The sequence below is a fragment of the Doryrhamphus excisus genome, chromosome 7 (genome assembly GCF_030265055.1).
Source record: "Doryrhamphus excisus isolate RoL2022-K1 chromosome 7, RoL_Dexc_1.0, whole genome shotgun sequence".
NCBI lineage: Eukaryota > Metazoa > Chordata > Actinopteri > Syngnathiformes > Syngnathidae > Doryrhamphus > Doryrhamphus excisus.
This window is the reverse complement of record NC_080472.1, coordinates 22,709,273-22,721,914: the sequence shown is the minus strand read 5'-3', so window position 1 is coordinate 22,721,914 and position 12,642 is coordinate 22,709,273. Positions and strand designations below refer to the sequence as shown.

General features: G+C 47.1%; 1 protein-coding gene across 9 annotated transcripts in view; it reads right to left on the bottom strand.

Annotated features, from left to right (window-relative positions):
* The window catches only part of wnk4a (WNK lysine deficient protein kinase 4a), a 40,888-nt gene that overhangs the window by 10,386 nt on the left and 17,860 nt on the right, over positions 1–12,642 (bottom strand). For all 9 annotated transcript variants that reach the window (XM_058078136.1, XM_058078137.1, XM_058078133.1 and 6 more), the window contains exons 3-13: positions 9,874–10,046; positions 9,567–9,787; positions 9,316–9,473; positions 7,720–7,808; positions 7,413–7,632; positions 5,641–5,977; positions 5,272–5,381; positions 4,380–4,453; positions 2,910–3,045; positions 2,683–2,799; positions 819–992 (exon numbers count right to left, since the gene is read on the bottom strand). In XM_058078136.1, coding sequence (XP_057934119.1) covers positions 819–992; positions 2,683–2,799; positions 2,910–3,045; positions 4,380–4,453; positions 5,272–5,381; positions 5,641–5,977; positions 7,413–7,632; positions 7,720–7,808; positions 9,316–9,473; positions 9,567–9,787; positions 9,874–10,046 — 1,809 coding nt within the window. The remainder of the gene's footprint in view (positions 1–818; positions 993–2,682; positions 2,800–2,909; positions 3,046–4,379; positions 4,454–5,271; positions 5,382–5,640; positions 5,978–7,412; positions 7,633–7,719; positions 7,809–9,315; positions 9,474–9,566; positions 9,788–9,873; positions 10,047–12,642) is intronic.

The window sequence follows — 12,642 nt, the reverse complement described above, 5'->3', positions numbered from 1 at the left end:
TAAATACATGCATAGTGGTGATTTCTTCAACCGGGTTTACGCGAAGGAGATACATTTTGCCTGCTAGCTAGCTAACATTGTGTCCCCATGAGAGGTTCACCCCCCCCAAACTCTCAGAATAGCAGCCTAGCTCAGAGGGAAGTCAGCAGCAGATAGCCGCAGATATCAGGAAGCGCGTGGGTGAAGCACACCTAAAATTGGCTTGGCTCACGGTGGTCTAGTCCAGCTGTGTTTACGTCCATTAGCGGCTAAGTTAGCAAAGGCTGCTGGTTTACGGCCTCCATGTTGTTATTATACTGACTTTACTTACTAAGTCTTATATTTTATCACCAACAAGCCACACGTTTATCAGCTCTATGTCGGTATGTACTTCCTTATATGGGCGTGCCCTGTTACAAGCTGTTAGCTGTACAAGCCGAGAGGCACCAATCACAGCGGAGTGGGCGTGCCCCAAGGTGGGCTATGGGTGGAATAAATTAAAACAAACTGTTTTGGAAATCCAAACAGCTGGAATAGGTGCAGATCCTGGAAGATCTAGAAAGCTTTCCGTGCGTCTTATATATTTTTTTTCCCATAGAAAACATATCTCATTCACCATAAGTGACAATTTCTGGGAAAAAAGTGTATTAAAAATATGTTTATTTCCATATATAATATATATTAATATATTTATTTTTGTTTCAAATTATTATTAAAAATTATTATTATTATTAAAATATTATTAAAAATATTGACTATATGTAATAAATAATATTATATTTATTGTTTTATTACAAAAAAAAGTACAAGTATATAATGACACACTCTGTGGTTCTGACCTGGGACGAGGAGAGTAGGTTGGCACCGCCATGGAAAGCAGGCTGGGGGGGGCGGTGCCCGCTGGGGTGCACCGGCTGCTCCTTGGCCATGAGCGCCTCGGCCCGCTTGATGATGTCCCCCATGCGGTAGACGAAGCCTTCCTTCTCCGAGGGCAGGATGAACTCGTTGTGTACCTGCGGTAAAATCACCATTATTATTATTATCATCATCATTTGGGACACTTACAACATGAAGGCTGATTTTCTAACAACCCCCCCTGCCGTCTCCCCAGAGGGGACAGACATTTTGTGGTTGTTTGGCCCCAGTCAGGAAGTGTGCCGCTGGTGTCTGCTGTTGATCCGTAGCAAAAGTTTCCCTGCCAGCATGTTATGCATCACCTGCTTGGACAAGATGTTCTATTCCTGTGGCAACGTCCTCCTCCGTTGCTCATGTTTACTTCCCAGGGAAAAAAAAAAACAAAAACCCAAACACAGCAGGAGCAGCGCGCCGGTGTTCTGCATATTCATGCAGTCGTTGCGTCCCGTCATCGTCATCATCGGGCCTTGATTCCGCTCACGTCCAAACAAGGAGCCGGAGCCAGCATTGCCGAGGCGCCGACAACAAGCGCTCCTTTGGCTAGCTGGAAAAGGGCGTGGATGACTTCAGCACCATAACAAGCACGCTGTTAAGCGGACAAAGCAGAGTTTGTGCTGTGTGGGGACGACATGTTGGGATGTGCTAATCGGCACTTGTAGACGTGTGTAAAGCGTGCGCCCATCAATGTGGTCCCCGATGGCAACACAGACCAGAAATAAGAACCCGTTTAAGTGCATGGCTTCCTGCTTCTTGTAAGCTTCACTGATAAAAATGGCAGCTGGTGGGTGGGTGGCTAGCATTGTGCACGTGCGTATGACTGTGTTTGGCAGTCCATCCCTGTACGTTTAGCATTTAGCATTCAGTGCCCTGCAAATTTGCTGATTTTTGGTGAAATGTTTTTATTTTTTTCTACAACATACAATGCCTTTTTCCGCATACTCTTTGAGTGCATGAAAAATAATTAAATAAAAATATTTTTTACATTTGTATATTCATTCAATTAAATATATTTTTTTGGAATTTGTTTTGCATATAAAAAATAATACATTAGTTTAAAAAATATTAAATACTTTTTTCCCCACATGCATACAGGTTTTGACATTATTTTTGTTTTGTTCACTAAATACGCTGCTTTTTTCTGCATACTCACTCACTCGCTCGCTCACAGGGAGGGAGTGCATGAAAAAGTATTAAATAAAAATCAATTAAATATTTTTTTGAATTTGTATGTTTATTAAATTAAAACCAGGTTTCTTAAAATAATTTGATTTTTTAAAAATTTGAATTAATTTTATTTCCCCACATAAATACAAGTTTTTGTATTTTTTATTTTTTTTAAATTTGTATGTTTATTTTACGAATTTTATTATTACGAAAATATTTTAGTATTTTTTCCCCTGCATGCATACAAGTTATTACATTTTGGATTTTTTCACAAAATACGCTGCTTTTTTCTGCATATTCACGCACTCACTTTGAGTGAATAATTACAAAGAACTAAATAAATTAAAATAATTAAATAGTAATACATTAAAAATATTTTTATTTTGTATGTTTAATAATTTTGAGAAAATATTTTATGTAAAAATGGCCCAAAATTGGCAAAATTGTGGTCAAATGGGGGTGATTTTTATGTATTTATTTTTTTTACACAAATTAATTTGAAAAAAAATGTATACATAATTTTTTTATAAGCGGTGTGCTCCATGACCAGGCTAAAGGCCCCCCCCCCGTGACCCCCATCCCATCCTGTCCTTCAGTCGGACTTGGGTCCATGTTTTGTCTCACCATGACGGCGGCGATGTCCTCCGGGTTGTCTCCATCCAGGTCAAACTTGAAGGTCACCATCTTGTCGTTGTGCGTCTGCAGCTGACACTCCACCACGCGGTCCACCTTATCGGACAGCTGGGGTGGGGGTGGGGGTGGGGTGGTGGGGGTGGTGGGGGGGTTAGGTGCATGTGGTTAAAACAAGCTGCTAACGTGTTGAAAGCGTGCGGGTCGGGGCCTCCTCGTACCCCCGTGATGCGCAGCCGAGAGCGCACCCTCCGCCTGAAGAGCTTGGCGGCGGTTCGCTTGGCGGCCGGTCTCTCGCTCTTCTCCGTCACGCCCTCGTAGCCGTCACTCAGGCCCGAAGTCACGTCGGAGGCGTAGCTGCAACGGAAGACAAACGGCGATGACTTATTTAGTCTGCCTAGCAACAAGTGGCCAATGAAATGAGTGACAGCGCCGCCATATTTGCTATTTAGCGTTTTTGACGATGTCTGGGGTGTAAACACCCACGCTGCTCTGGTTTGTGGTGGGCTTTGTTTACATCATGAACACCTTTTAGCCTTCTGAGAAGCAGAGAACATTCAGTTTACGGTTAAAAAAAGCCTCGCCTCGGCTAATTGCATCTCGTCGGGAGGGCGGGCGGGCGGGCGGTCGAGGGCGGCCTGCCCTTCCATCCCGCGGCGGCAAAACATTTTTGGGTCTGGCAACAGCCGCCACCGTTCCATCTATTTCTATTTAAAGAGTGATCAGGGCTTAAGCTCTTAGCAAAGCTCAATTTTCCAATAATAAAATAGGAAGGCGAGAGCGGAGGGGGGCGGGGCGGAGCGAAGTGGGGGCGCTTTGTGATTTCTGAGGACGCTAATGTGCACCCCAGGACTCATGGTTACAGTAAATACCACACAGAGCATCCCTGCACCTTGAACCTAGACCGTGGACAAGGTTCTGCAGCATTACAATCTAGTCCATAATCACTTTTATTGCAAATATTGATCCAAAATCGGAGGGAAAAATCAACCTCATGCTGGCAATGTTTAGATGCACAGCACATAGAAAGCAGATGTTGACTCCCACAGAGAACAAAGTCCGCCTCCACATGCCTCCCTCCGACAGCCCACCTCTCAGAACCCCGCAAGGGTCCACAGTATGTTTTTTTTTTTTTACATAACGAAAATATTTTAGTATTTTTTTTCCCCCTGCATGCATACAAGTTTTTACATTTTGGATTTTTTCACAAAATACACTGCTTTTTTCTGCATACTCACGTACTCACTTTGAGTGAATAATTACAAAGAAAGAAAGAAATTAAATAAATTAAAATAATTAAAAACAATCAATTTAACATATTTTTAATTTGTATGTTTAAATAATTTTAAAAATATATATATTTAATGTAAAAAAAAATGGCGAATTTGTGGTCAAATGGGGGTGATTTTTATTTGTATTTTTTTTTACACAAATTAATTTGAAAAAGAAAATTGTATACATAAATTTCTTTCAAAATTCTTTCAAAAATACACACACTCACTCAGAGTGAGAAAATTTGTCAACAAAAATCTACAAAAAAAGATTGTTCATCATCGTATTTTGTTAATCAGAACAAAACATTTTGCACCACAAAATGTATATTTTTACATATAAAAAGCAACCCAGCAAGGGTCCACAGATGTGGACGAGGAGCTGGAGGGGGCGGGGCTAGTGAAGATGAGGAAGCATACCTGTCCAAGGGAGAATTCAAGCCGCTTGGAGATCCTGGGTTGGCGTGTTCTGTGGTGCTGGACACGGCGATGCTCTAACGGGACACACGAGAGAAACGCCTCAGCGACGGTGGACACGACACAAATTATGAGCAGGCTTCGCTACGCGGCGTAAAACCCAGCCCAATAAGCTACACACATGTGGGAGCTGTTAGTTTGATGGTTTTTTTTTTCCTTCGAGAAATCAGCTAACCTAGCATGACGGCTCTGTTCAAATGTGACTGCAATGTTAGCGCTTTAGCTCACACGGTCCAAGTCCAAATATTAGGAGAAAAAAAATCATATTCTATCAAGAAAAAAAGTCACAATTAGCCAAGAATAAACCTTGTAATATCATCAGGAAAAATAATTTTAATCGCATGGAGTTGAAATATTAAAGAAAATTTTTTTTTTCAAGTCATAATATGACGAGAAACATCAAGTAATTTTTGGGAAATTAAATCATAATGTCATGGGGAAAAAATATTCAAGAATAAAGTTGAAATTGTTAAAAATGTAAAAACAACAACAACAAAAAAAACAACAGAAATTGACAAAAACAGCAGTAATTTTATGACAATTCTACAAAAATAAACTTTTTAATATATATTATTAAAGACATTTTTTTAAATATTTTTTAAAGACATAAAATAATCAAATTTTTTTTTTTCTTTTTTGGAAAATGAGATTGGGGAAAAAGTGACAATATTAATAATATAATAGTAATATTTGAATAAATAAGTATATTATTAGTATTAGTATATTATTATAATTATTATTGTTATTATAATTAAGTTATTGTTAGTATTATTTTAAAATAAATATTTATAAATTGACACACGTCCCAACAGACGACGGCGTGTTGGGTACCCACCGAGGGGAAGCGGAGGGCCGGGATGGGGAGGCCGTACGAGGTGGGGGGTGTGGCTTCCTGGGTGTCCTGGAGGCCGGAGGAGCTGAGATCGCCGTCCGTCTCGCAGTCAGCTGTCTCAACAGACGGACAAAGACGTTAGCATGTGACCCGGCGGGGCGAACACACTCCATGACCCCAGAGGGGACACAGAAGAACATCAGCGTGCTTTTCGCCGACACACAAACAGGAAGTGAATCATTGTGTTAGCCACAGTTTTACATTTCCTTGCACGCCTCCCGTGGGTTCATGTGCTGGTCACAAGTTTCATCATCATGTGGCGTTAGCGAGATTTTTTTTTTTAAGTAAAAGAAAAGTGTGGCTCGGACGCACAATTGGCGGAGGAGAGGCTGTTATGGCGGAGGTCAAAGTGCTGGTCCGCCTCGGGCTCCTCCGGCTCGGCGGGGTAGCTGGATCCCACGCCCGAGTCGGCCGAGCTGGTGACGGGAGACAGGAGGGGCGACGGGGTGTGGCCGGGCGGCCGTGGCGGCGGGGTGGCCGGCGCCGGGGAGGAGGGCTCCGGCTCCTCCTCGATGGCTTCCCGCTTCCTCCTCTGCTCCTCCGCCTGCCGCCTCAGCTTCTCCCTCTGCCGCTTGATGGCCGTCACCCGGTCCCGTATGGCCTTGGCCACCAGCTTGAAGTCGGCCTCGCACACGAAGCCGAGCACCACCTGCATCGCAACACACACACACACACACACACACACACACACACACACACATGGTCAGGGCACAACATAAACATTGCAATGTGTCCACAATATGACCTTTAACCTTCAATTTATCTCCATTGTTCTTCAGCTTTTCAAGAAACGCGCTATGCTAGCTTCCCGTGTCAGTCCTGTGATTGACAGCTGATCGCAGCTGGGATAGGCTCCAACATTCCCGTCTCTCGCAAGCCGTGACACCACGCTGAGCGGCGTTTTGGCAGCTGGCGAGCAAAGAGGGGACATCGGGTCCGAGGCGGCCTCTCCGCAGCCGAGTCGGATTACGGCGGAGGAGCCGGACGCCGACGCTGCCAAATTTCATCTTGATGAAAGGGGAAGGCGAGGAGGCGGGGCTTTCATTAAAAGTGACCTCTGTATCGTGTCATTCAAGACCTGGACTACTTCCTGGAACACTGGGTGACGACAAGCTTAGTGCTGTCCTTGACCCCCGTCGAGTGTTCTACTCACCCCCGTCACGGTTTTTGCTGTGTCCTAACTCATACTCACAGTACACTCAGTCTTCTGAGAGCGCTCATACTGAGAAGTACGCGCTGTCATACCCATCATGCGCACTTCTGTACTTTCAGTACACTTAGTCTTATACCCGTCTTCATGTAAAAGTACACACATGTTGCAATTTAAGCCGTCAAAACAGTGAATGCTTCTCTACTTAAGTCTACTTAAGTCTTCAGTGCCTAAGTGCGCTCATGGTTGAGAAGCACTCTGCACCTGGATATTGCACTTAAGTGGGCAAAACGGTGGAGATGTGTCTCTATTGCTGTAGTCCAAGTGCATTCTAAGCGCACTCAAAATGACATGGGTAAGTGTACTTATGTACTTAAAATTATAAGTGTTTAAGTGCACACAATGCCAACCGCAAGTGTGTAAGTGTGGTTATGCAAAATGCTAACTGTGTATGTGTACTTTGGCACTCAAAATGCCAAGTGTGTAAGTGCATAAGTGTGCTTCTGCACTCAAAATATGCACAGAAAAAAAGCCTATAAGTGCACTTGTCTTCTCAAAATGTGTAAGTGCGCATATGGATTCAAAATGGTAACTGAATAAAAATGATAAGTGTATAAATTTGCTTATGCACTCGAAATGATAAGTGTATAAGTGCGCTTACGCACTAAAAATGCCAACTCCAAGGGCGTAAGTGTGCTGATGCACTCAAGATCAAAGTGCACTTAGACATCCAAAATGATCAGTGTATAAGTACACTTACGCACCCAAAATGCCGACTGCAAGTGTAAGTGCATAACACTCACAATGCTAAGTGTAAGTGTGTAGGATAAGTGTGTAAGTGTGCTTGTGTTTTCAAAATGCTGAGTGTATTTGTGCACACAAAATGAAAAAGTCTAAGTATGTAAGTGTGCTTATGCACTCCGGATGTCCTCACCATCTCCTGCGCCACCTCCTCGGGGACGTCCTTGTAGAGCTCGAAGAGGAACTCGATGGCGTTGTTGTCCTTGTACTTCCCGTGGAGCTTCTTGGCGTCGTGCATGCGCAGCCACAGCTTCAGGCCCGGCTTGACCGTGTCGTCCTCCTCAGCCAGCTCCACGTGCACGCCGTTGTTCTCCTGGAAGAAGGGGTGCTCCAGGAGGTCCTGGATGGTGTACCTGCCGTGAGATGTTTGCGTGATGCGGGCGGCTAAACGCGGGCTGGCGTGGAGTCTCTGATGGAGGATGAAGGAGGATGAAGGCTACCTTTCTCCTTTGTTCATGCGGATGCAGCCTTCGATGATCTCCTTCAGTTCCGCCACTTTGACTTTGTAGAAGCTGTCGGGTTTGATGCCCTGCACGCACACACATGTACACACACACACACACGTACACACGCACACACAGCCAGCAAAGAAGGGGACAAGGTGAGGTCCTCTGTAATTAGTCATGGTTGTGTTTTGTTGTTTAATGAGAGCGTCTTTCATGTGTGATCAACAATGGATGGTTCAGCCTGCAGGCCCATGTCCGCCCATGTCCCCCCATGTCAGGCCCATGTCCACCCATGTCAGGCCCATGTCCGCCCATGTCCCCCCATGTCCACCCCCACCTGCATGACCTTCACCCCCGCCACGGGGTCAACGGCACTGCCGTGAAAAAAATGTGTGGGAAAAACATTTAAATAAATCAAAGCCGCGAGATCCTCCTCAGTGACTCAGGAAGAAGGGAAGAAGGGGATGAAGGGAGGAAGGGAGGAACGGAGGAACGGAAGAAGGGAGGAAGGGAAGAAGGGAAGAAGGGAAGAAGGGAGGAAGGGAGGAAAAGAGGAAGGGAAGAAGGAAGGAAGGGAAGAGGGGAGGAAGGGAGGAAGGGAGGAAAGGAAGAAGGGAGGCAGGGAAGCAGGGGAGAACGATAGAAGGGGGGAAGGGAAGAAGGGAAGAAAGGAGGAAGGGAAGAAGGGCAGAAGGGAGGAAGGGTAGAAGGGAAGAAGGATAGAAAAGAAGAAGGGAGGAAGGGAGGAAGGGAGGCAGGGAGCAGGGGAGAACGATAGAAGGAGGAAGGGAAGAAGGGAAGAAAGGAGGAAGGGAAGAAGGGCAGAAGGGAGGAATGGTAGAAGGGAAGAAGGATAGAAAAGAAGAAGGGAAGAAGGATGGAAGGGAATAAGGGAAAAAGGGAAGGAGGGAAGAAGGGAAGACAGGAAGACAGGAAGAAGGGAGGAAGGAAAGAAGGATAGAAAAGAAGAAGGGAAGAAGGATGGAAGGGAATAAGGGAAAAAGGGAAGAAGGATAGAAGGGAAGACAGGAAGAAGGGAGGAAATGAAGAAGGGAAGAAGGGAGGAAGGAAAAAAGGAAAGAAGGGAGGAAGGAAAAAAGGAAAGAAGGGAAGAAGGGAAGACAGGAAGAAGGGAAGAAGGGAGGAAGGAAAAAAGGAAAGAAGGGAAGAAGGGAAGACAGGAAGAAGGGAAGAAGGGAAGACAGGAAGAAGGGAAGAAGGGAAGAAGGGAGGCTATGTTTGCATGGGATGGGCCGTACCTAATGTAGCGTCCTGTGGTGGCCCCCCAGGAAGCACCTGCTGTAACATTTGGCCGCCATGTCCCCGCCGCACGCTGGAATGCGTTTACGAGGTGTGCCGTTAAACGATTACGTGCGGCCAACATTTGCGACATGCTAACGGCTCGCCTGTTGGCTCCCGAGTGAAAACGCACGCTTGGGTTGGTGACGTAGGGTGTTCAAGTCCCGCTACCCTCCCCTGCGTCTTTTTGTGGCGCGTCCGAAACACATGCTTGGTATTCCTAACGCACGTACATACGTATATCTCCGCCATTTGCAACGCCCCTCCTGAAGTGCGGGCATCGGTACTCACGCTGGTGACTTTGCGGTAGATCTGCGCGGCGTTCTGGCACTCCGAGTACGGATACTCGGAGGTGGCCATCTCCAGGATGCACATGCCGAAGGCGTAGACGTCCACCGCCTCGTCGTACTTCTCCTCGTACATCTCTGGAGCCATGAACTCCGGCGTCCCTGTCAAGATGGCACGGTAAAGTCTTCCCCAAAGAGTTCCCGCAGGTTCGAGTCCGTATATGGCGGTCTACCGATGGAGCCACCTTCACTCACCAATGACACTTTTAGCGAAGGAGGCACTTTTGAGCGTGGCCAGCCCCAGATCCCCGATCTTCACGGAGCCGGTGGGCCCGGTGATGAAGATGTTGTCGCACTTGAGGTCCCGGTGGATGATGGGCGGCGTGCGCGTGTGCAGGAAGTGGAGCCCCTTGAGGATCTGTCGACTCCAGCGCTGCAGCAGCTTCAGCTTCATCTCCTTGAACCTCTTCAAGTAGCTACGGAACAAAGCCAGATAAGAACGTAGCAGCGCCGCTACGAACCAATCCCCGCCCATCGCTCCCGACTCCTTCCGTGGACTCACGTTTTGAGCGTTCCCGAGGTCATGAGCTCCGTCACCAGGATGATGCACTTGTGGCCCTTCACCGTGGACTTCCAGGAGTCGTGGAAGCGGACGATGTTGGGATGCTGGAGGCCCTTCAGCATCTCCACCTCCTCGCTGAAACGCTGCCGCTCCGCCTTGGTCAGCTTCCGGGTCTGAGCAAAGGAGAAGGTCACATGACACATGACACTTCCTACTTCCTGGCTCCAATGGAAGGTGCTGGATCAATTACATCTTGGATCGGGATTGGCCTGAGGTAGGGCTAGTGTTAAGGCTAGATTTAAGGCTAGGGTTAGGGCTAAGCCTCGGCTTGGGCTCGAGATAGGGCTAGGACTTGGACAAGGATTAAGGCTAGAGCTAGGGTTAAGGCTCGGGCTAGGGTTAGGGAATATGATTACGGCTCAGACTAGGGGCTACGATTAGGGCTCAGGCTCGAGTTAGGATTAGGTCCTGGGGTAGGTTTAGGGCCCAAGCTAAGGTTAAGGCCAGAGTTATGGCTAGGGCTAGGGTTAGGGAATGTGATTAGGGCTTAGACTAGGGGCTATGATTAGGGCTCAGACTTGGGTTAGGATTAGGTCCTGGGGTAGGTTTAGGGCCCAAGCTAAGGTTAAGGCCAGAGTTAAGGCTAGGGCTAGAATTAGGATTAGGTTTTAGGGTAGGTCTAGGGCTAGGGAATGTGATTAGGGCTTAGACTAGGGGCTATGATTAGGGCTTGGGTTAGGATTAGGTTCAGGGGTAATTTTAGGGCCCAAGCTAAGGTTAAGGCCAGGGTTAAAGCTCGGGCTCGGGTTAGGGAGTACGATTTGGGCTGAGACTAGAGGCTACGATTAGGGCTCAGGCTTGGGTTAGGATTAGGTCCTGGGGTAGGTTTAGGCCCCAAGCTAAGGTTAAGGCCAGAGTTAAGGCTAGGGTCAGGGAATATGATTAGGGCTTAGACTAGGGGCTACAATTAGGGCTCAGGCTCGGGTTAGGATTAAGTCCTGGGGTAGCTTTTGGGCCCAAGCTAAGGTTAAGGCCAGAGTTAAGGCTAGGGCTAGAATTAGGATTAGGGAACATGATTAGGGCTCAGACTAGGGGCTACAATTAGGGCTCAGGCTCAAGTTAGGATTAGGTCCTGGGGTAGGTTTAGGCCCCCAAGCTAAGGTTAAGGCCAGAGTTAAGGCTAGGGCTAGGGTTAGGGAATATGATTAGGGCTCAGACTAGGAGCTACGATTAGGGCTTGGGTTAGGATTAGGTCCTGAGGTAGGTTTAGGGCCCAAGCTAAGGTTAAGGCCAGGGTTAAGGCTAGGGTTAGTGTTAGGGAATACAATTAGGGCTGAGACTAGGGGCTACGATTAGGGCTCAGGCTCGGGTTAGGATTAAGTCCTGGGGTAGGTTTTGGGCCCAAGCTAAGGTTAAGGCCAGAGTTAAGGCTAGGGCTAGAATTAGGAAATATGATTAGGGCTCGGACTAGGGGCTACGATAACGGCTCAGGCTCAGGTTAGGATTAGGTCCTGGGGTAGGTTTAGGCCCCAAGCTAAGGTTAAGGCCAGAGTTAAGGCTCGAGCTAGGGTTAGGATTAGGTTTTAGGCTAGGTCTAGGGTTGGGGCTAGGATTAGGGTTTGACTTAGGCTCAAGGTAAGGCTTGGGCTAGGATTACTAAATAATGTCTTTCAGCAGATGAGGATCATGTGACCAACCATAAGAGCAAAAGAAAGCTACAGTAGGTGTCCTTCATCTATGAATACAAAACATCAAAACATCAGTGTTGCATAACTCCAGTCATGTTGTGGCCAATCCCACGGTTGGAACACCATGTTCTGTTTTTAATATGTATATTAATCAAAGTACATGCGTACAAATCCATTACTAGGACAAAAAAAGAATGAAAAATGAAGCGATGCTAGGTTGGTCCTTGCTAGCCGGGCACAGCTAGCCCACGAGCGTAAACAACATGTTTAGCAACGCTATATGATTACATAAGCGATGTTTGATAAATGGCTGTTACTTAAGCTAATTAGCTGCAGGAGTGGAAACCACAGGCTCATCCCCCCCCCCACCCCGGTTGCGTAATCACATTTATTTTCCAAAAAGGGGAGGTGGTGACATTACAGGTTTGAGCCCCCCCACCCCTCAATGCACGCGGAACCCAACACTGCAATGACGGAACGACAGACAAAGACATTATTTATACTTCCTCCAGCATGAATGGTTGGATTTAGGACCGGGCGCCTTCGTGGAAACCTCTCAGGAGACTTTGCCGCCATGAATCCGCCATTCAGGCTGCATGTGTTTGCGCTTACAATCAAGTCCGCCGCCACGGGGACCCCCGGTCTACCTGTCCGGGTCGCTCTCCGGGGGCTCAGACGCCACCCCGGAGCGCGGCGGTGGACAAGGCGGCAGATTGTAGGTGTTGAGCAACGCACGAGGCCTGGCGGGCCCGTGAAGGCGGCTCGTGTCCATTCTGCTTCAGCCTTAATCCAATTAGTCCCGCGTGGGCCGCAAAGACGTTGCTTCATGGTCGCCTCGGAGGCGCACGTCCCGCGAAGACGCAGGCGGCGTGTAAGATATTGAGTAACGTGGAAAACCTGGCAACGTGCAAAACCGCTCGGCGTTCTGCACGAGTGAAAACACAAAGTGGATGGAATGGTTTCAAGAAAAAGCCCTGATGGGGCGACTTTCCACCGGGTAAACATTTCAAAAGAAGCTTTAACGGAAAACAAAATGGAAGTCAAGTTGTTATTGATGCCATTGTGCAACGTTTGAACGACT